At 45.2% G+C, this 24,127-nt stretch overlaps 3 protein-coding genes across 5 annotated transcripts in view; all 3 read right to left on the minus strand.

Moving 5' to 3' along the window:
• Positions 1-8,050: 8,050 nt before the first annotated feature.
• Positions 8,051-9,391, minus strand: LOC134209969 (uncharacterized). The gene has a single exon (XM_062685987.1). It carries the CDS (start codon positions 9,389-9,391, stop codon positions 8,051-8,053), a length of 1,341 nt encoding a protein of 446 aa, XP_062541971.1.
• A 781-nt stretch (positions 9,392-10,172) lies between these two features.
• On the minus strand, positions 10,173-17,264 carry LOC134209970 (uncharacterized). Its single transcript, XM_062685988.1, has 2 exons — positions 17,025-17,264; positions 10,173-13,100 (listed from the first exon to the last, which is right to left on the minus strand). The coding sequence occupies exons 1-2, from the start codon at positions 17,262-17,264 to the stop codon at positions 10,173-10,175; spliced, it is 3,168 nt and encodes a 1,055-aa protein (XP_062541972.1).
• Positions 17,265-20,613: 3,349 nt separating this feature from the next.
• Positions 20,614-24,127, minus strand: part of LOC134216920 (uncharacterized) — a 58,394-nt gene continuing 54,880 nt past the window's right edge. Inside the window, exons 2-3 of one of the 3 annotated variants that reach the window (XM_062695685.1) lie at positions 22,209-23,011; positions 20,614-22,151 (exon numbers count right to left, since the gene is read on the minus strand). In XM_062695685.1, coding sequence (XP_062551669.1) covers positions 20,893-22,151; positions 22,209-23,007 — 2,058 coding nt within the window. In that variant the 5' untranslated portion in view covers positions 23,008-23,011 and the 3' untranslated portion in view covers positions 20,614-20,892. The remainder of the gene's footprint in view (positions 22,152-22,208; positions 23,012-24,127) is intronic. The other 2 variants (XM_062695684.1, XM_062695683.1) reach the window with 2 other exon arrangements.

The raw sequence follows: 24,127 nt of genomic DNA on the forward strand, positions 1-24,127 counted from the left end.
TCCACCATATTGAGGGTAAAATTAAAAACATTTTACCACTTGAGTTGTGCAGAACGCAGCTCGTATTTACTTCAACTGTGCTTGTGGTTAATATTATTATTTTTTTTTAATTTTAATAATTTAATAATTAATTTAAATTTACTATGCATTATCAAGTAATTAGAGGTAATAGATTAGACCAGAGTCTATTATATAGAGTTGCGCAAAGAGGATCTTCTTACACTTATTCTGAATGATCTTCTTGTTATTCTGTTTGCAACTTTCAGTTTTGTTCAACCCTTAAAGTGACTTCACGGGAGTGTTCATTGCTAAAGCTTTTTAATTCGATAACCAAGTCACCCACAGAGTGCAAACACGTGAGTATCTTGTTGCTACTTTATTGGGGGGTGTATTGAAGTTTTTTGAAGCTGTTTCTAGAACAAATCTAATACATTTAAATTCATGCGTTTTAATTCGCCATAATAATCATTAGGCGATAACAATACTTCCGCCTTACCAACAAGCAGTTGTTTACTTTGCTCGATAGGTAGACGGTTTGACAGTTCAATAGGTAGATTTGGCTTCACTCTTTGCGTAACTCTATATATAATAGACTCTGGATTATACTATGTTATTGTCAATTCTACTACGTGCTGGTGATGTTGCACATAGTAAATTTAACTGTGAATATGTTACGCGGTTTACTATGGATGAAACAGGTATAGGTTCAGAAAAATATATTAAGCTCGTTTAGTGGAATGTATTAAACCGTCTAAGACGAATTAAGTACTGTCCATTTAATTCCACCAGTTAATTTTCGTTATCTTTGCAGATACGTATTTCGACCACAACTGTGTGGTCGTCTTCAGTGTCTTGTACTTGACTCGACTTCAAGTCAAGTCAAGTCGAGTCAAGTACAAGACACTGAAGACGACCACACAGTTGTGGTCGAAATACGTATCTGCAAAGATAACGAAAATTAACTGGTGGAATTAAATGGACAGTACTTAATTCGTCTTAGACGGTTTAGGTATAGGTTGTCGTAACCGAAAATCAAGAACGCTAATGCCGTGCGTGTAATCAGCTCAAGGTTCGCCAACGGAATGACTACTTTTCTTTGCAATCATAGAATGCGAACTTCATGCAAGTTCAACGAAAAAAACAAACAAATTCACAAAAGCAAACAAACAAATTTTAAGTCTGATTTGTATTGAATTATTATTTTTCAACGTCATCGTAAGGATATCTTTTCATAAAATTCGTTTTCCGGATAATGTACACGACCTCGCACACGACTGAGGAAACGAAACTGCTGGATTTCGTTCTAAATTTACGTTACGCTACGCTACGTATACTACGCTGCCAAACGGCTTAAACTCACCACCGGTAAGGGTCTGTTCACAAATTACGTAACGCTTCTGGGGGGAGGGGGGAGGTCCAACTTGCGTTATACTTTGTTACACTAAAAGGTGGGGGAGGGGGTGGGTACTACCAAATGTTACGCATAACGCGAATAAAAATTTATTTGAATGTTATTTGAATCACTGATTGAAATAATTGCTGTTTATCGTTATCGTATATTAGTCATTATCGAAATCAAGCATGCTGACATAGCGGGACTGATATGCATAAAAATACCAAGCGAATATTGTATTTCTCGACACCACAGTTCCGCAAAACTATGTGAATGGTTATGATCACAAATTATATTATCTTTTCTGTTAGCTGCATTCTTGATATCCTTGATTTTTGATCTTGTGCCGTCCCTATTCTAACAGTGTTAAAAAAATACTAAAACCCAAATGCTTCAGAGAAGGGAAAATAATCTTCCTTTATAATTTTCACAGTTACGCGTTACATGGAGGAGGGGGGGGGTACCTAAAATGTTACTTTTTGTTACGAGGGGGAGGGAGGGGGTCAAAAAATTTGATTTTTGCGTTACGTAATTTGTGAACAGACCCTAATCTTGCTCTAAGAGCATCATTATCGGTCGCGAGCATTTTAATCACCCGCGCAGCGCTGTCATTTTAGTAAATAAATATCGTCACTCGTTTCCGTATCGGTCACTATTTTCGGCTTTCAGCTGGGTTGTTTAGCGAAGAAAAATATGAGGTTTTTTATAGTTTAACATAAAGAGCATGCTTTTCTGATCTCCAACATATTTTTATTTTGTTTGTAAACCTTTTATTTACATTTTTATACAGCAAACAATATGCCATTTCAATCGATAGAATGACACTAACATTCATAGAATGACAGTTCGCCCATGCAACATAAGAACAAATTTTTAGTCCCATATAAATTTAAAATGCAAATAAAAAATAGTTCCGGGGCTCCAAAAATTCTGAAAAATTGGAGTTAGGCTCAGTTTTTCCTACAGATTTAATGTAAAAACATCGATACCCCTTGAAGTTGAAGGATTAACGATGACCCTTAAAGAGTTAAAAAAAATTCTTAAAGACTTAATTCTTAAGACTATTGGAAAGTTCAGCGCTCAAACGAAAACGGCCTACGACTAATTGATTTCGCCGCCTCCAAGAATATGGCCATTCGCTGCATCTACTTCCAACACAGCCTTCCGTATCGGTACACCTGGAGATCACCACTGCAGACAGAATCACAAATCGACCACGTTCTGATTGATGGACGGCACTTATCCGACATTATCGACGACAGGACATATCGTGGCGCTAACATCGCTATCAACTATCCTTCATCAACAATGTTCGGTACCGATGACCGCCGCGGTACGGCCTAGAGCGACTGAAGCAACCTGATGTCGCCACTGCATACGCGCACAATTTCGAGGCAGCGTTGCCGGAAGAGGGTGAGCTCGATGGGGCCTCTCTTGAGGACTGCTGAAATACAGCCAAAGCAGCCATTAACGACGCAGCGGAGAACAACGTCGGGTATAAGGGACGAAGTACGGAACGATTGGTTCGACGAAGAGTGCAGACAGATTCTGGAGGAGAAGGACGCAGCGCGGGCGGTCGGATAGACGGAAGCGGAGACAGCAGACCAGCCGTTTTCAGGAGAAGAAACGCTGCCTGGAAGAACCGGAGTGCGAGGAGATGAAACAGCTGTGCCGTTCTCAAGAAACACGAAAATTCTATCAGAAGCTCAACGCATACCGCAAAGGCTTCGTGCCGCGAGCCGAAATGTGCGGGGATAAGGATGGGAGCATCTTGACGGACGAACGTATGGTGATCGAAAGGTGGAAGCAGCACTACGAAGAGCATTTGAATGGCGCTGAGAGTACAGGTAGTGAAAGTCGAGGCAGCGGAGGAGATGACTACGTCAGTTCAGCGGACGATGGAAGCCAACCAGCCCCCACCTTGAAGGAAGTTAAGGATGTCATCCAACAGCTGAAGACCAATAAAGCAGCTGGTAAGGATGGTATCGGAGCTGAGCTCATCAAGATGGGCCCGGAAAAATCTAGCCACATGCCTGCACAGACTTGTAGTCAGAATCTGGGAAACTGAACAGCTACCGGAGGAGTGGAAGGAAGGGGTTATATGCCCCATCTACAAGAAAGGCGACAAACTGGAGTGTGAGAACTTTCGAGCGATCACCATCCTTAATGCCGCCTACAAAGTGATATCCCAGTTCGAGTTCGTGGGAAGTTATCAAGCCGGCTTCGTTGACGGCCGCTCGACAACTGACCAGATCTTTACTGTACGGCAAATCCTTCAAAAATGCCGTGAATACCAGGTCCCAACGCACCATCTGTTCGTTGATTTCAAGGCGGCATACGACAGTATAGACCGCGTAGAGCTATGGAAAATTATGGACGAGAAAGCTGGGAAGCTTACCAGACTGATCAAAGCAACGGTGGATGGTGTGCAAACTGTGTGAAGATTTCGGGCGAACACTCCAGTTCGTTCGAATCGCACTTTCGAGGACTAAGGCAAGGTGATGGACTTTCGTGCCTGTTGTTCAACATTGTGCTAGAAGGTGTCATGCGGAGAGCCGGGTGTGACAGCCGGGGTACGATTTTCAACAGATCCAGTCAATTTATTTGCTTCGCGGATGACATGGACATTGTCGGCCGAACATTTGCAAAGGTGGCAGAACTGTACACCCGCCTGAAACGTGAAGCAACAAAAGTTGGACTGGTGGTGAATGCGTCAAAGACAAAGTACATGCTTGTGGGCGGAACCGAGCGCGACAGGGCCCGTCTGGGAGGTAGTGTTACGATAGACGGGGATACCTTCGAGGTGGTCGAGGAATTCGTCTACCTCGGATCCTTGCTAACGGCTGTCAACAACGTTAGTCGTGAAATACGAAGGCACATCATCTGTGGAAGTCGGGCCTACTACGGGCTCCAGAAGAAACTGCGCTCGGAAAAGATTCGCCACCGCACCAAATGTGTCATGTACAAGACGCTAATAAGACCGGTTGTCCTCTACGGACATGAAACATGGACAATGCTCGAGGAGGACTTGCAAGCACTCGGAGTATTCGAGAGACGGGTGCTTAGGACCATCTTTGGCGGTGTGCAAGAAGACGGTGTGTGGCGGCGAAGAATGAACCATGAGCTCGCCCAACTCTACGGCGAACCCAGTATCCAGAAGGTAGCTAAAGCCGGAAGGGTACGATGGGCAAGACATGTTGCAAGAATGCCGGACAGCAACCCTGCAAAAATGGTGTTCGTTTCTGATCCGGCAGGTACGAGACGACGTGGAGCGCAGCGAGCGAGATGGGCAGACCAGGTGCAAAACGACTTGGCGAGCGTGGGGCGTATCCGAGGATGGAGAGATGCGGCCTCGAACCGTGTATTGTGGCGTCAAATTGTTGATTCAGTGTTATCTGTTTAGATGTAAACTAAATAAATGAATGAACGTTCCCCCATTAAGCGCAGGTTAAAAGAAAACCTACACAGCTAAAAGGAATACTCAACAGCTTTCACTCAACGAAAATGGCATGTTGAATAATCGCCCCAATAATTAGTAATCGATTTTCAGACCCCTTGCCCCCTTCTATGAATGTTGTCATTCTATCGATTGAAATGGCTTATTGTTTGCTGTATAAAAAAGGAAATAAAAGGTTTACAAACAAAATAAAAATATGTCGGAGATCAGAAAAGCATGCTCTTTATGTTAAACTGCAAAAAAAACTCGATATTTTTCTGAGCTAAACAACCCAATTGGTGGTCAAAAAATTGTTTCAATTCTCATTTTTGTGATTTTTTCAGCAGTGAGCACGCCGGATAAGGGTCTGTTCAAATATTACGTAACGCGAAAAACGTTGTGTTTGAAAACCAACTTGTAGACTACGCTCTGTTTTTAAAACTACCATTAAATTACAGTAAATTGTACCATGGTTTCAGAGAAATTCACCACTGTTTCAGTTCATGTAACAACATTCCGCATGGGCCACAGTTGATTTTTACTGCGCGCATGGTAAAATCAAACGGGTTTGTTATCTGCTGAAAATCGTCGGTGCATATTCTTAAAATAACCCTTGGAATGGTAGTTCCGACTGCAATATTTTTCTGCATGTACCATCTACCAGAGCTGCGGCAACACACAAGAGCTGGGAACAGCTTTCATAGGGCGATCTGCAAAGGCGTGTGATCGAGTGGTGGCCGATCAATGAAAGAATGTGCAGGTTGAGGATCAAAGGCAGGTTTTTCAACTCCAGCATAATCAACGTCCATAGCCCACACTCCGGAAGCACTGATGATTATCAGAACGCATTCTACGCGCAGCTGGAACGTGAGTACGACAGCTGCCTACCCAAGTAACCATGAAGCTATATATCACAGACAAACAGACGTAACACTATAGAAAATACCATCGACCATGACTTTAACGAGCAATTTGAATTTGATTGATTGAGCGTTTTACAACTAGAGGCGCTAGCGTCGGAATCCTTCGAGTTTGGCATTTCACTCTAGCGCCTTCTGGTGACAATGTCATACGAAACATTGTTTCGTGTAACATGCTCGCAAGATGGTGGTAGAGGAGTTGAGCGATAGATTTTTCAGAAAAATGTTCAAGCTGTTACGTCTGTTTGTCTGTGTATATATGCTTGTAAAAAACACAGCCCATGTGTTTTTGTTGAAATCAGGCATTGCAATTTATCCCATCATTCGATCTTCTGAGCAAAGATACTGATGATATGCTGGGATATCGATTTTTTTTTTAACTATCATTTATTTGGAAGGCTCATTTGCCGTGAAGCGTTACGGAGCCGGAATACAATTTTTCATGATTATTATACACTAATGTTAGTTTTGGGGAAATGGGATATCGATCTTAGTTATCTATCTGCTCAGTAAACAAAGGGCAATGTTCGCCATGGAGAAAAGTTGTTTCAATACTTTTGTTGTAGCAACGCCCTCGCAACGTGAACAAACCCCGAACCACGCTGGCTATCAGGATCATCATCAAATGCTCAAATGATAATATCTTTCCAGAGTGCTCTTTGATTAGGGATAATATCTTTGCACAAGCAAAGATGATATCCTGTGCTCAGATGATATGGCAATGCCTGGTTGAAATTAGCAACCCTATAACCAGAGACCGGCGGAGTGAAAAACTGTCGAAATGGCAACGTATGAAAATGCATGAAATCGTGAAAATGATACTGGCAGCACTTGAACTTTTTGCTTGCTTCTTATGGATGCAAAAAGTAAACAAGTCGAAATGGAACCGCTTTTGACGGTTCGATTGGAAACAAGATGGCGTCTTCGCCGATCTCTTATTCTAGTATTTCTAGTTGAAATGAATCATGTTGAAATGAATCATCAGTGATGCATCGCTGCATTTGTAATGCTGATTTAGAGTATTGTTGTCTGACAGTTGATAAATAAATGCAACTTCACATCGTTAAAACTGATCTAATGCAATTAGCAATTAGCATGCCGATTTGTGATTGATATATGTGCAATATTGAAATGCTTTGTGTTACTTGGGTAAGCCACGACGTCAAAATCATCATAGGAGATTAGAACGCTCAGGTTGGCCAAGAGGAGGAGCTTAGACTGACTATTGGAAAGTTCAGCGCTCACCGGATGACGGACGAAAACGGTCTAAACTAATTGATTTCGCCGCCTCCAAGAATATGGCCATTCGCAGCACCTACTTCCAACACAGCCTCCCGTATCGGTACACCTGGAGATCACCACTGCAGACAGAATCACAAATCGATCACGTTCTGATTGATGGACGGCACTTCTCCGACATTATCGACATCAAAACAAACCTCATCAACAATGTTCGGTACCGACGACCACCGCGGTACGACCTAGAGCGACTGAAGCAACCTGATGTCGTCACTGCATACGCGCAGCATCTCAAGACAGCGTTGCCAGAAGAGGGTGAGCTCGATGCAGCTGGAATGCAGTTAAAGCAGCCATTAACGACCCAGCCGAAAACAACGTCGGATATGTGGGACGAAGTCGACGGAACGATTAGATCGACGAAGAGTGCAGACAGATTCTGGAGGAGAAGGACGCAGCGCGTACCCAGCAGAACGTGGAACGTTATAGACTGAATCGCTGCATGGAAGAAGCGGAGTGCGAGGAGATGGAACAGCTGTGTCGTTCTCAAGAAACACTTGCGTTCTATCAGAAGCTCAACGCATCCCCTCAAAGGCTTCGTGCTGCGAGCCGAAATGTGCAGGGATAAGGATGGGAGCATCTTGAAACGTAGAAGCAGCACTACGAGGAACGTTTAAATGGCGCTGAGGGTACAGGCAGTGAAAGTCAAGGCAGCGGAGAAGATGACTACTTCAGTTCAGCGGTCGATGGAAGCCAACCAGCCCCCACCTTGAGGGAAGTTAAGTGTTGGAACGGAAACGTTTTCGGACCCTCTTGTAGCACGCGTGTTTTTAGGTTAGCGAGCTCAAAGCTAGATTTATTAAATAATAAATACATTAGGATAACATTTGTTTATATACGAGAATTTATTCTTACATTTGGTCTTCCTAGTGTTAACTGGATGATATTTCGGGAATCAAACGATCACTAGTTCAATAATTTGTAATTCAGCTCTACCTTTTTTGACTTCACAAAAATAATGGTTTTGAGGAACGAATGATTTGCAGGATTATGACACAACGGATGTCAACGTTTGACAGCCGATATTGATGACGCGGCGCAGGGTTGCGCGCTATCGAGTAGCAGTGACGTAGGGGCGCCCCCAACATCCCCCGACCCGTAATGCACGTCCAGCGCTTTTGGTGGTACTGCGTTACTCTCCACTAGATCGTTGTCTACGACCACAATGTCTAAAACAGCAACCTTGGTCACAGGTCGCCGTAGCACGCCTCCAGACGTCTTCACCAGCACCTGTCTGATTCGCCCATCACGTCCCTTGATGACGGAAATAATCCGTCCGCGCAGCCATCCGTTCCGCACCGATGCATCGACGATGACAGCTAGGTCTCCCACCTTCGGTTCCTTCGCCTCTTCGTACCACTTGGTTCGGCTCGCGATGATCGGGAGGTACTCCTGAATCCAACGACTCCAGAATTGATTCACCAAATTTGTTGCCAGTCGCCAGTTGGTCCGTAGGGACTCCGGGCGTTCCGGAATCAGGATCGGAGGTTGGGTGACGCCTTGCGAGCTCAGGAGCAAGAAATGGTTTGGCGTGAGTGCTTCCTGTGTCTCCGCTTCGAGTGCCACGTACGTCAATGGTCTAGAATTTACTATCCCTTCTGCCTCGGTCATTAATGTGAGAAGAGTCTCGTCATCTGGATTTCGGTTGGTTGTCAGTGTAGAGAATGCTGTTTTAATTGACCTGACGAGCCTCTCCCATGATCCGCCCATGTGGGGAGCGGATGGTGGATTAAACACCCACTTGGTAACTGCGTTGGTGAAAACCTCGGACAGTTGTTGATTCATCTCCTTAATCTGCTGCTGTAACTCTCGGTTGGCGCCAATGAAGTTGGTACCGTTGTCGCTTCGGATTTCCAAGGGGGCTCCCCGACGCACTACGAATCGTCGAATAGCCATCTTACACGCCTCGGTGGATAACGAGTGGACCACCTCTAGATGGACGGCCCTGATGGTAAGGCAGGTAAATAGCGCTACCCATCGCTTGACCAAAGATCGTCCAACCTTGACTAAGATGGGTCCGAAGTAGTCCAGGCCGACGAAGCTAAACGGCCGAATATGCGGACTGAGTCTCGCCTCAGGAAGGGGTGCTTCTCTCGGATACGTCGGTTTCGCTTTCATTACTCTGCACTGCATACACTTTTTTGAGAGATTCCGCACCAGCGTCCGAAGACAGGGGATGTGGAATCGCTGGCGGACTTCATTGATTACGGTTTCGTTGTTTGCGTGCAGGTAGTAACGGTGGTACCACTCGATGACCAGGATGGTTAAACGATGACCTTTCGGAAGAATGATTGGGAATTTGGTGTCGTACGATACGAAGACTGCCTCCGCGATGCGTGTGTCCATCCTAGCGACGCCGGCTTCGTCGATAAACGGCGACAATTTGTAGATGCGACTAGTTTTATCCAGTTTCGTTTTCGCCTTTCTTTCGCCTGCTGTAACTGGAACATTTCCTCCGGAAACTCAGCTTGCTGAGCCAGTCGCCAGAGTGTATTCTCAGCCTTAATGAATTCCTCCTGATTGACATGCGATGACTGTAGTGGCTGCTTTAAAATCTTCCGTCGACAGTTGTCCACGAAGCGGTGAGCATAGGCGACTGTTCGCCTAAGTCTTTCGAACTTGGAGAAGCGGTGCCAATCGATAACTTCGCTCCGCTCCGCAACTAGGTGGACGTTGCACTGTCTGATTTCCTCTTCGACTTGCTCTGGTTCGACTTGATGTGGCCAAAACACTTCTGCCTTCCACAGGAACTCCGGCCCCTTGAACCAACGACTGTCAGATTGCAGATTAGGACCACTTCCCCACTTTGTTCCATCATCTGCCACATTTATCTTTGACGGAACGTATCGCCACTCTTGAGCGTTCGATTTAGATAGTATCTCGCCTATTCGACAGGCGACGAATTGCCGGTAGCGTCGATGATCGGAATTGATCCAAGAAAGGACGGTTTTCGAGTCGGTCCAAAATACTCGTCGCGAAATTGGCAGACTGTGACTATTGCATAGAGTTTTCATCAGCCTACAGCCTATGAGCGCCGCTTGCAGCTCCAATCTGGGAATGGAGAGTGCTTTCAGTGGTGCCACTTTCGTCTTTCCTCCGACGAGCGCACAGTGGAAGTTTCCTTGGATCACGGCCTGAAGTAGGCGACGCAAGCGTAAGCAGTCTCGCTGCCGTCGACGAAGATATGCAGCTGCAAGTCTTCGATGTCTGTTGCTGTTGCGCTCGGGAAATAGGCACGAGGTATCTGTATTGCTCTCAGTTGCTTGAACTTGGTTGCCCAAAGCTGCCAACGCTCCAGAATCGAATCGTCGACCGTATCGTCCCATCCAGCTTTCGTGCGCCAAATATCCTGGATGATAACACGTCCGTGAATGAGGAAGTGTGAGAGGAGCCCCAGTGGATCGAACTGACTCATTACGCAGCGCAAGATGCCCCGCTTGGTGGGAGTGACTGCCGCCACGTCGACTTCGTTGGAGAAAACGAAAACATCCTCGCTCGCCATCCACTGCATGCCCAGTACGCGTTCTATTTGGGAACCGCCATTGTCGACGATCTTCACTGTACCAGCACTGACTTCCCCGACCCGTCGGAGAACTGCCACAGAATTGGACAGCCAGTTGCGGATCGTAAATCCACCACGCCGATGCACCAGCTTGACTTCTTCAACCACCTGGCACGCCTCTTCCTCGCTGTCGAAACTTTGCAGATAGTCGTCAACGTAGTGTCGGCGCTCGATCGCCTCTGCTGCTCTCGGATATTCCTCCGCGTGTTCGGCCGCATTAAGGTTTTTTACGTATTGCGCCGAGCACGGAGAGCTCGTCGAACCAAAGGTTGCTACGTCGATAACGAAGGTCTTCAGAGAGGCAGCATTTTCACCGGGCCAGAGGAACAGTTGACTGTATCGGTCCTCGCGTCGCATTTTCAGCTGGTGGAACATTTCCATGATATCTCCCACCACGGCAATCTTCCGCTCCCGGAATCCCCAGAGTACATCTGGTAGTGGTTGCACTAGATCCGGTCCCTTAAGCAGCATACTGTTCAGGGAGATGCCGTCAACTGTCGCTGCTGCGTCCCACACGATTCTGATCTTGTTCGGCTTTTTGGGGTTCTGCACTATGCCAATCGGAAGGTACCATCGCTTTCCCGGGTCCACTGCTGTCAATTCTTGCTTCGAAGCTTCGTGGATGTATCCCTTCTGCTGGTACTGGACTATTTGGCGTTGGACTTTCTCGAATATCGCAGGATTTGCTTTGAAACGTTTCTCCAAACACCGTAGCCGTCGGACGGCCATGGCATAACTATCCGGGAATTCTACGTTATCGTAGCGCCATAAAAGCCCAGTCTCGAATCCACCTTCGACTCTCCTTGTCGTCCTCTCGAGTATGGCCCTCGCTCGCTGGTCTTCATCCGATTCGGGACACCTATCCACTGAAACGCCTACGTTCTCAGCCGTGAAATATTGTTTTACAAGCTCGTGTAGACTGTCGTCGGATGCGCAACCGCAAACGTGCAAGTTACAGCTGGCGTAGTTGATCCCGTTCGGCATCGATCCATATATTGCCCATCCGAGACGGGTTTTCGCTGCTATCGGTTCGCCCACACGACCTTCCCGGATTTGTTGGGTGGCGGTGAGTCGAGTATTCTTCGCTCCGATAAGTATTCCCGGAGCTTTAGCTTCGAAATCCACAATCGGCAGCTTACGCAGGTGTACAAAACGATCAGAAAGCTCCTTGTAGCGTAGCGTCTGCACCGGCAAGGCCAGGGATTCAACAGTTCTGACGTCGTCCAGCGGATACCGTTTGCCCCCTCCAATGCCCGAAATCTCCACCTCCACTTGACGGGAATATTCTTCTTCACGGCTGATGTTGTTCGTCCACGTCAGGCATAGACGCATTTCCTTCCCTTCGACCTCCAGTGCGTCAGCTATTCCCTTCTCCAGCAGCGTGACCGATGAGCCTTCGTCGATGAAAGCTAGCGTTTCGATACTCCGTCCGTTACTGAAGAGTCGTACCGGCAACATGCGAAACATTGTGGAACTATTGGAATGGTGCGCATTCACTCCTTCAGTTGGATTTCCTCGATGCACCCCGGCGCCTTTTTGCGGTGGTGATTTGGTAGGGATCGATGAACGTCCGGAATCGTCATGTAGAAGCGGATGATGACGCATTTGACACCCTTGCACGTCGCAGCGTGCCGAAGACCGGCAGGGTTTTCTGCCATGTTTACCGAGACAGATCCGACACAGATAGTTGCCGTGAACAGCTTTCCAGCGATCATCCCTATCCATCTTCCTGAACACGTCACACTCCTTCACGCGATGATCCGAATTTCCGCAGACTAAGCAGCTTATTGGCGATGCTGGTTTCGTAGATTCCACCTTGGTTTTGTCCGGAACCGCTGCACCAGATGGAGTAGCGTGGGCATTGACGAATCCTTTCTGCTTGTCTTCCTTCTTCGGTCGTGTTCCCTTTAGATCGAACGAAAGCGTGACTTCGGCAGCTGACGAAACCAAGTTCGCCATATATCGGCTGAATATACGGAGGTCGACCACAGGAAACTGCCGCTTGAAAGTCACCCAGTCTAGCTTCAGATTCGCGGGAAGTTTGTCCACTTGACCTGCCGCCTCCAGATGATCACAGAAATTCTGTACCGCCATCCCGAAGGCCACTACTGTAGACAGATTATCTGCTTTCGGTGCTGGAACTTCTCGAACTTTCTGGAGCAGCGCGTAGATTATTTGCTCCGGACGCCCGTACAGCAGTTGCAGCGTTTGCATCACTTGTGGTACTGATGCAGGTAATAGTAGACGACTGCGAACTGCTTCGAGCGCACCGCCCTTCAAGCACCGTTGTAGACGACCGAGATTTTCCACGTTACTAAAACCGCACGCCTCCGTGGAAGTATTAAAGGCACTGTAAAACATTGGCCACTCTTCCGGGCTGCCACTGAACAACGGCAGTTCTTTTGGCATAACATGTCTCGCCGCCAGTTGACGAGACGTAGGAGCACGGTTGTCGATATGTGCGGATAACATTGTTTGAGCACCGAGCGGTGCCTGCAAAATGTGTGGGTTGGATTGAGGGAGGTATATTGAAGGAGGGAAGGGAGCGTAGACGGATTGTGTATTTATTGTATTTGCTTGGGGATAACCTGACCCTACGCTACAGTTTGCATACTGCAAAAAAGCTACCTGGTATATTGGAGCAAAACTGCTTAACCTTCCGGGACTCGCACCGTTGTAAAAAGTACAACACATTGAGTAAAAATGAGATAACTTTTTAGTCAGTTGACCAATTTGCACCAAACCACCATGTATTCTTTAAAAAATTAGTTCTTCATCAATTGAAAAGATAATAAAAGTGATTCGATAGAAGGCTCGGGTGAATATAGCTAAATAAAAGGCTCAGGTGCACTGGGAAAAGTGACCAGTAATACATTATTTATTTATTTCTTTAACAATCCATCCTAAAGTAACGCGATTTTTTCTATATCATTCCTGATGATAACCTTGAAGTTAATTTGTAGTTCTCACTCACCTATGACCGTAGCTGGCCACGCCTACCGGAAAACCCGGAACGTCCGTAAAGATGGTCATTTTGTGAAGTTCGCCCTAGAGCAGCGCCATTTTTCTAAACCATTTCTGACGGTGATTTTGGATGAAATTCTCAGTCATTACTCTGCTATGACCGCATGTGACCACCAGATGGCCTTCGGGATAATCCGGAACGACCGTAGAAATGATGAATTTGGAAAATTTTTCCTAGAGCAGCGCATTTTTTTCTAAACCTTCTCTGACGGTCTTGGAGATATTTCAAAGTCTTAATCAGCTATGACTGCACGTGGCCACCAGGCGGCCTTCCGAATAATTCGGAAAACCCATAAAATGGTCATTTTGGATGGTTCGTCCTAGATGGTGGTGATGGTGGTCTTAGTGTTAATTCACAGTTCATACTTTGCTACGGCCACAGGTAGCTATCAGGCGGCATTTCCGCAAATCTGGAACGTCCGTGAATGGTCGTTTTGTACAGTTTTGTCCTAGACCAACGATTTTCTTCTAAACCATTTCTGATAATGACCAGGAAGTTGATCAATGCTCTTTACCATTAAATATTGTATAGAGTTGTCCACCTTCGCCAAAGGTATACTAATAGCCCAAAAATATATGTACTACGCAAACAAATGAATAATGAATTCTATCATAATAATACCTAATTAGTAGCCATTGTTGATAATAACCACATTAGAAATCCGAGATATATTGGTCTTATTTGGCCAAAAAGAAGCTATTTCAGCTAAAAAAACTTGGTTGGGATGTGATAGGAACGCAAAATACGGAATTCTAATTGGGTGTAAGAAATAAGTTTTTCCTGCATTTTCAATACTAACAGTTACTGTTAGACTAGTAAAGTTGAAGGTACAGGATTGAAATGGAAACGCTACGGGAATCCATTTCCTGTTCTACCGATTATTGTAACATGAGAAGTATACAAAAAGATACAAAGTAGGCGAATGAAATGGGCCTGAGATCGAACTCAAGGTATCCTGTGTATGAGGCAGAAACGGTAGTTATATGCCACACTTTTCTGAAGACATTGGTTTTCAAATCCAAAATAACTGTAAATGACGGCACTCTTAAATATCCTGCGACATCTAACAAAACTGGTTGTTCCATATATCACCACCCAGTGGATGTAATCCAAACTAAACAGTTTTTCAGAATAATGATTTTCATCCTCGAGCAGTTGTGAAGAAAACGGCCACTCTCTAATATCACAGATCCGGGGTTATATAATCAAACTGGTGGTCTTTCATGTACTATCACTACTCTACGGATGAATTTTAAACTTCACAATATTTCAACATATTCGTTTCCAATCCCCGAACAACTTTGTAGAAAACGGCAATTTTCTAAATCCCCTAGATCCCAAGATATCGAAGAACTGATATCTCATATGCAGTAGCACCTCCTTGCGGATGAATTTTGAATTATTCTGTTTTTCAACATATTGGTTTCCAGTCCTCAAACAATTTTGTTGAAGACGGCAATTTTATAAATATTACAGATCCCGAAATATCGAACTAAACTGTTCTCTCGTATACACTAGCGTCGCCTTGTAAACCTAATTCTGAACTTAACAGTTTCTCAACATATTGGTTTCCAATGCTCAAACAACTTTATAGAAGATAGCAAATTTCCAAAACTAATAGATCTCGAAATATCGAACCAAACTGATCTCTCATATACAGTAGCGCCACCTTGCGGATGAGCATGAGCTTGAGCTGGATTGACTGCTTGTAGTTGCTACTCCATTATGACCAGATCAGCTGTTCTTGCACAAGGAACCAACAGATGTTTGCTTGGGACTAGCACACATCTTCAATGTACAAGTACTGGTGATCTTATTTGTTAGGTCATACTGGCGCCTGCCACGTCAGAATGCAAGTCTATGTAGGGAACGGAGAGGAAATGATGACGCAATCACTCGCCCACTGCAAGCCGAATATACCTTTGCACTTGCCACGAGTTCATGCGGAATTTGTTGGAATTTTTGGGTTAGGTACGAGAGGCAGAGGTCCGTCTTGGTTAACGAGCTGCCAATGTGATAGATAGGAGAACGCAACGGATGTAATTTCTAATTGAATGTAGGAAACGAGCTCTATAGTTCATTTCCAATTCTAGCAGATTACTGTTAGAATACTCAAGTTGAAGGTATAGGAAAAGTAATGGAAACGGTATGGAAGTCGATTGCTAGAACATATAATGGAACGGACCTGGGATTGAACCCACGACCTCCTGCGTATGAGGCAGAAGCAGTAGACATATGACTACCAAGCCCGCTCTACAGTAACGCCACCTTGCGGATGATTTCTAAACTAATTAGCTTCTCCACTTATTGATTTCCAATCCTCGAACAACTTTGTAGAAGACGGCAACTTTCTAAATCCCACAGATCCCGAGATATCGAAAAACTGATCTCTCATATACAGTAACGCCTCCTTGCGGATGAATTATAAATTATTCATTTTTCCAACATTGGTTCTCTGTACTCGAACAACGTTGTAGAAAACGGCAAATTACTAAATCCCACATCCAGATCCCGAGATATCGAACTAAACTGATCTCTCATATATACTAGCATCGCCTTACGGCTCAAATCTGAACTGAACATATTCTCAACATATGGGTTTCCAATGCTTGAACAACTTTATAGAAAATGGCAATTTTCCAAAACTAATAGATCCTGAGATATCAAACCAAACTGATCTCTCATATACAGTAGCGCCACATTGCGGATGAATTTCAAACTAATTAGCTTCTCAACATATTGGATTCTAATCCTCGAACAACTTTGTAGAAGACGACAACCTTCTAATTCCCACAGATCCAGAGATATCTAACCCAACTAATAACTCATATACACTAGCGCCGCCTTACGGCTGAATTCTGAACTTAACAATTTCTCAACTTATTGGTTTCCAATCCTTGAACAACTTTGTAGAAGTCGGAAATTTCCTAAATCCCATAGATCTCGAGATATCGAACCAAACTGGTATTTTCATGTACTCTAGCGCCGCTCAGTGGGAGAATTCTAAATCATTTTTTTTGACTCATAAGGCCGCATGGGATTATAGATGGATTTGGAGTTTTTTTCAGAGTTTTTAGAATTTTTAGAATTTTTATAAAAAAACATTGCGCTATTTATTGTGAAGATGGACTATTTTCACCGGTGTTCCGTTGGTTCCGGATCTTCCGGAGGACCAGCAGAAGATCCATTGGACTTATGAAATGTTCTCAATGAGAGAATATATCCCCATTATTATTTTCCCGAAAAAATAAAGTTGATATCATTTGAATTGGCTTCATTATAATGGATTTTAGGCCTGTTGTACTTTTTACAACACGCGAGTTCTCGTGTAATGAAAGTTGAAGCGAGTTGCGGAAGGTTAAGCTATGTGTTACCTGATACGGTTGACTTACTCTTCCCATCGGGTGATTTTCAAGCTGTCCCACCGAGCTGATGGTTGGCGGAAGACACTGGGTGGAGCTGGTAAGTCCCGTCATTGGAGCGACCCAATTGGCTGTTGTGACCGGCGTCGATGATTCCGGACGATTTGCTCCTCCTCCAGGTTGGAAATCACGCATAAAACTCGTTGCCTGCCCCACTGCATATGCACTCGTCGGCGGGTACAATTGTCGCAAATTCGCCTGTGCCGCCATAGTCGAAGAGGGTTGAGAAACTGGAACTGGTTCGCCGCCGAAAAACGACTCAACAGCTGGTAGCAACGAAGTCAACGGGGTGGGAACTACTCCTCCAGCAGCGGTATGCTGCAGTCTCGTTCCGGAATTTATGATTGGAACCGTCACTGTACTCGCCGGCGCAGAAATTAGCTGATTCTGGCTGACAGCGACCTGGTTCAGTCGATTTACCCAGTCTCCAAGACCACCGGTTGCCGCTTCATCGCCGGTTGTTTCACACCTTCCGTTCAGGATTTCGTAGCGAGCCTTCCACGCTTCTTTTCCAACTGCAACTTCCGACGTTCAAGTTCAGCAGCCTGCTCCAATTCAATTTCCTTTAGTAGGAATGCCTTTCGCTCCTCCAACAGTTCGAGATTAAGCCGGGCGAGCTCCCGATCGCCCCGATCCAACTGTGGACCTGCTTAATTGTTGGTTTCCCACATTAGTTTGCACGCTCGGATGTCCTACGGCGCCGTCGGAAGTGGATTTGGTTACACATCTGGAGCACTTCCAGTTTTCCTCCTTCTGCCCGTCGTCGAAACCCACACATCCATAATGTGACCACTTGCCGCATCCTTCGCACTGCACCATATCGTCGATGTTGTTGGGCTCCTGACAATCCTGACAATCGAATCGACTCGTCTCCGGCATCCTGGTTAACCCGTTTCGATGTTGGTCACAACAAATCTTTGAGTTGTGTTGGAACGGAAACGTTTTCGGACCCTCTTGTAGCACGCGTGTTTTTAGGTTAGCGAGCTCAAAGCTAGATTTATTAAATAATAAATACATTAGGATAACATTTGTTTATATACGAGAATTTATTCTTACATTTGGTCTTCCTAGTGTTAACCGGATGATATTTCGGGAATCAAACGATCACTAGTTCAATAATTTGTAATTCAGCTCTACCTTTTTTGACTTCACAAAAATAATGGTTTTGAGGAACGAATGATTTGCAGGATTATGACACAACGGATGTCAACGTTTGACAGCCGATATTGATGACGCGGCGCAGGGTTGCGCGCTATCGAGTAGCAGTGACGTAGGAGCGCCCCCAACATTAAGGATGTGATCCAACAGCTAAAGACCAATCAAGCAACTGGTAAGGATGGTATCGGAGCTGAGCTCATCAAGGAAAAGCGGGTCACTTACCTGCACAAACTGATAGTCAGAATCTGGGAAACTGAACAGCTACCGGAGGAGTGGAAGGATGGGGTTATATGACCCATCTACAAAAAATGTGACAAGCTGGAGTGTGAGAACTTTCGAGCGATCACCATCCTTAATGCCGCCTACAAAGTGATATCCCAGATCATCTTCGTCGTCCATCACCATTAGTGAATGAGTTCGTGGGAAGTTATTAAGCCGGCTTCGTTGACGACCGCTCGACAACAGACCAGATCTTTACTGTACGGCAAATTCTTCAAAAATGCCTTGAATACCAGGTCCCAACGCACCATTTGTTCATTGATTCCAAGGCGGCATACGACAGTATACACCGCGTAGAGCTATGGAAAATTGACCTTAAATAACATTTGCAAAGGTGGGAGAATCGGAGGAATTCCTGGAGGAACTTCCGGAGGAATTCCTGGAGGAACTTCCGGAGGAATTCCTGGAGGAACTTCCAGAGGAATTCCTGGATGAACTTCCGGAGGAATTCCTGGAGGAACTTCCGGAGGAATTCCTGGAGGAACTTCCGGAGGAATTCCTGGAGGAACTTCCGGAGGAATTCCTGGAGGAACTTTCGGAGAAGTTCCTGGAGGAACTTCCGTAGAAATACCTTGAGGAACGTCCGGAGGAATTCCTGGAGGAACTTCCGGAGGAACTCCTGGAGGAACTCCTGGAGGAACTTCCGGAGGAACTTCCGGAGCAATTCCTGGAGGAACTTCCGGAGGAATTCCTGGAGGAACTTCCGGAGGAATTCCTGGTGAAACTTCCGGAGGAATTCCTGGAGGAACTTCCGTAGAAATTCCTTGAGGAACGTCCGGAGGAATTCCTGGAGGAACTTCCGGAGGAACTCTTGGAGGAACTTCTGGAGGAACTTCGCCACGCCGCTGTCGCTGACTGAAAATGGTCTATCACGTCGTCGCCGATAACATTTCAATATGCGCCAGCTCTAGCATACATAAGCTCGATTTTTAAAATGTCCTCATTGGGTCATCAACTGGAACGATTCAAGGTTCCAGGTCATGAAAAACAAACACACTGAATAAGCTCCATTCCCTTATTCATGAGAAATCACGAATTTTAAGCCGACGAACGGCACCAATATGTTCAATTCCGTAAATTTCCTCTTAGGTTCCCACCGGAACCGGCTCCAAGTTGGCCAACTGATTGTGACCAAACTCACTTTTAAGTACTCACCATTCGCTTATTCGTGAAAAAACAAGAATTATAAGCCGTTGAACGGCACCAATATGATCCAATCCGTAAATGTCCTCATTGGGTTCCCACCGGAACCGGCTCCAGGTTGGCCATCTGAGTGTGACCAAATTCACTTGAAAATATTCGGCATGAGTTCCAATCGCTTATTCGAGTAAAATCCCGAATTTTAAGCCGTCGAACGACACCAATATGATCAAATCCGTAAATGTCCTCTATGGGTTCCCACCGGAACCTACTCCAGGTTGGCCACCTGAAGGTGACCAAAATAATTTGGAAGTACTCAGCATGAGTTCCATTTGCCTTTGTGTGGAAAATCCCAAATTTCAAGCCGTAGAACTGCACCTGCTCAATTCGGAATGTCCTCTTTGGGCTGGTATTCGAGAGACGGGAGCTTAGGACCATCTTTGGCGGCGTGCAAGAAGAAGAGTGTGGCGACGAAGAATGAACCACGAGCTCGCCCAGCTCTACGATGAACCCAGTATCCAGAAGGTAGCTAAAGCCGTTAGGGTACGATGGGCAGGACATGTTTCAAGAATGCCGGAAAGCAACCCTGCAAAGATGGTGTTCGCTACCGATCCGGCAGGTATGAGACGGCGTGGAGCACAGCGAGCAAGGTGGGCAGACCAAGTGCAAAACGACTTGGCGAGCGTGGGGCGCATTCGATGATGGAGAGATGCGGCCTCGAACCGTGTATTGTGGCGTCAAATTGTTGATTCAGTGTTATCTGTTTAGACTAAATAAATGAATGAATAGAGGCTTCAAAAAAAAAATATGGGTTCTTAGATAAAGTTGACCTTAAATAAACCATAGAATTGAATGAGATTTTTAAGATTAAGTTTCCATTCTAACGTTATTTTTTTCAGGACTTGTCAATTGAGATTGAATCCATACGTGATATATGTAGAAATAGTAAAAATTGTAAATTGTAAATTGTAAAAATATCTTTATTCGATTTTGTACTAACATAAAACATAAAAATTCTTCCAAATAATTATGACAAAATAACAACTCACATCTCCCATTTTAAGCTCCAATTATTTGTTCACCAGAACCTAGCGTAATCCCAAGTGAAGATTGACTGCCCAATCAGTTTTGTGCTTTGATATAAATAATGATCACTTATTAGCTCAACTTCCAATAAAAAGAAATTGCTCGATTTGAATAATTCTTGGTTGGTCCTCCCTACAGAGCTATCTACTTTTTATCTATTGTCACTACACGTTCTCTATCGGGTACAAAAGCAGTAAAGTTTCATCCGGTAATCATCCACGCAGTAGCTCTGCTTCCCGTAGAGGTTTGTTCTGCTAACACTCCCCGTCAGTGAGCTCCGGTTGAAGGAATCGATCCGAACCGTGGCCTCGAACTCTGCTTCGCCGGGCCTCGTCAGGAATCGGACGCTGATGTCACTGAATTGGTTGATCGGTTTTTTCGATATAATCTCCTCCGTCGACACACCAAGACTGGCGTCCTCGATTGAGTAAAGGTGCAAAAGCCCGCATTGGGGATACTTTTTGAGCATTTGGTTCAAGCTTTCTACGGTGTAGCGAGCGACGGCAATCACTCGGTAGTCGTTGGTTACGATCGGTTTGTGATCGTGACAGGTGCACCAATGCGGAGCAATACCGGCGTCCTCGCAGGTCCTTGTTGAAGATATCGGTAGAAATAGACTGATGCCTCGAGGGACCGGTTTCGTTTCCAGTAATTCCAGCGACCGTAGCTTGATCGCGGACTGGGACAGTAGAGCAGGGTCGGACAGATCCTTCAAGGTTTCGTACAGATCAAAGTGAGATGTTAATTGTTGTCGATTTTTCCGGAGATTGCGGTATGCTGATGGATATCGGTTTTGGAACCATGTGGGAAGAAGAATGTAGAGAAACGGTTGCCTTTCTTCCATCATTCCTTGATATGTGTTTCGATAATTTCCCCATCGTATTCCGTGATCGCTGAGAAGAATCACGACTGATTTGTTTAAAAAACCTTCTTGTTCCATGTGCTCCAATAGTCCTCGGTAGTCTTCGTCAACCAGAGAAGGGTAATTGAGAAGATCGTGGGTCATGGTACAAGCCCAAAGTAACGAAAAGCTGGAGCGGTTTTTCATAGCTGAGACGACCTTACGGGCGTACTCGACCAATATCTGAGTTGGATTGCGACCACCCAGGCAAAGTTTGGCATTCACTTTCTTATTGTAACCTATGGAAGAGTCTGCCTGTCGGAAGAAACTTCTCAGATAATAGTCAGTCGGTTGATCACGAAAACCTTTCTTCAAGTAGTTGAATGTTTCCATGGTGCTACTGTCTTCGGCGTAAAATGTTCGGTAACCTGATTCACCGAACTTCTTCCAAATGAACGGACACAGGTCGAAAGTACTGTTGGAATATGGAAGACATGAAGCTGACAGCTCATCCACATCTAAACCGGTCAGCGCTGGAACCAGGTTAGGATACGTATTGTCACCCACCTTGTTGTAACCGAATAACTCGACACCTGTAAACATAGTTAATAATATTTTTTAGCGAAATACACAACAATCGTAAAAAATACCTTTTAATCGATCGATCACCATTTCTGCGGTGAGTTTCATCTGACGGTGGAAGTTTAACCTCGATACGCTGTCTATCCCCAAAATCATCATGCTAAGCTTTTCACGGTCGCCATGAAATCGCGCATTCAGCTCATTTCTCGTACTTTCACACCGTTCTTCAACGGCCGGCTTCAACGGTACGAATGCAAAATAATCTCTATAGAACACTTGTTGCTGTTTGGCAGGATGCGTGCAGATAACTGCTATGAACTCGTCAACCACTTCGATTCGCTCACCGTATTCGAAGCATGTCTCTTGTCCGACGATCCGGACAACGCTGTTGGATTTGCGCTCAAAGGGACGATAGCAGCACTGAATCAAGCTGGCGTTACCCAGCTCATAGTGCTTTTCGATGTCTTCTTCGGTCAGCTGGAACCAAATCGAGCTACTGTCGCTCTGGATAAGCGCCGGAGTGCAGTTCAGTGGATCCACCTTCTGGAGGAACTTTTGAACATGCTCATCTACGATCGGTAGACTGGGCATTTTGCAACCTGCGGTGTTCACAAAGTAAGAACTGTTGTAGTTGAAATGCTGTTCATCGTCCTTCGTGATGAACGCCTCCTCCCAGTATGGATTTCCTGTGCCCCCACTGTAGAGCCATGCCGGTAGGCTGATACTGTAGAGAAACACCAGCAGAATGCTTATCAGTATTAAGGCCAGCTTGAATCGGGCTTTCCTCGAGGGTATTTTAAAGTGGTGAACATTGCTGGATGGACTGCCTCGTGCTGTTAGCGTACGGTAGTCGACTCCTTTGGGCATGATTCTGAAAAATAAAATTAAGTTTTCGAATGTTATTGATGAATTTTAATTAATGCATTCAGGTTCGGATCGGGAGTTAGATTTGGTAGTTTTCATGAATTAGTTGACCCGGAAGGCATAGTTGTGAGCTGTGAAAAATTCCCATACAAATAAAAATATCTGTTTTTCACAAGTTTCTCAATTTTACTCGTGATTTTCATATAATTTTTTTTTCTATAAACCCATCGAAGATTATAGTGAATTAATTCGTTCAAGGAATGAAGAAAATCCTTCCACCCGTTTTCAAGATGTGCGTATGAAAATGAACCAATCGTAGCGTAGTTGGATACACGTTCATCTTACAAGCGGATGGTCATGGGTTCGATTCCCAGCCCCACCACCAAACCCTCGTCAGTCGCCAGATGTGCAGCCCGGTGACGTTTTGGGCTTGGGTTTTGGACGACTGACTACTTGTTCTCCAACGTACTCGGATAAATGGCAACCGTACAATGCAACGATCATTGAATGCACGACAATAGATTCTGTGTGGATTCTGCACAGAAGAATACTACAGTATGAATTTAAAAAAATTAACCAATTCATTTTTAAACATAAGAAGAAGAAGAAAATAAATGTGTGGATATTGATTTAGATTTGAATTTGTATATCTGTATGGAATCATCACCTAGCGATGATGATGCCTTTCTTTATTGTTTATTTATTTATTCAGACTAAGGCCGAAGTGGCCTGTGCGGTATATAAGAGTCTTCTCCATTAGGCTCGGTCCATATGGCTACACGTGGCCAACCACGCAGTCTACGGAGGGTCCGCAAGTCATCTTCCACCTGATCGATCCACCTTTCCCGCTGCGCTGCGGTGTGAACGATGGATGGTTCTCCCAGCAGCTCATGCAACTCGTGGTTCATTCGCCTCCTCCACGTACCGTCCGCCATTTGCACCTCACCATAGATGGTACGCAGCACTTTCCTTTCGAAAACTCCAAGTGCGCGTTGGTCCTCCACGAGCATCGTCCAGGTCTCGTGTCCGTAGAGGACTACCGGTCTAATGAGTGTTTTGTAGATTGTCAGTTTGGTACGGCGGCGAACTCTATTCGAGCGGAGCGTCTTGCGTAGTCCAAAGT

The sequence above is a fragment of the Armigeres subalbatus genome, chromosome 2 (assembly GCF_024139115.2).
Source record: "Armigeres subalbatus isolate Guangzhou_Male chromosome 2, GZ_Asu_2, whole genome shotgun sequence".
NCBI lineage: Eukaryota > Metazoa > Arthropoda > Insecta > Diptera > Culicidae > Armigeres > Armigeres subalbatus.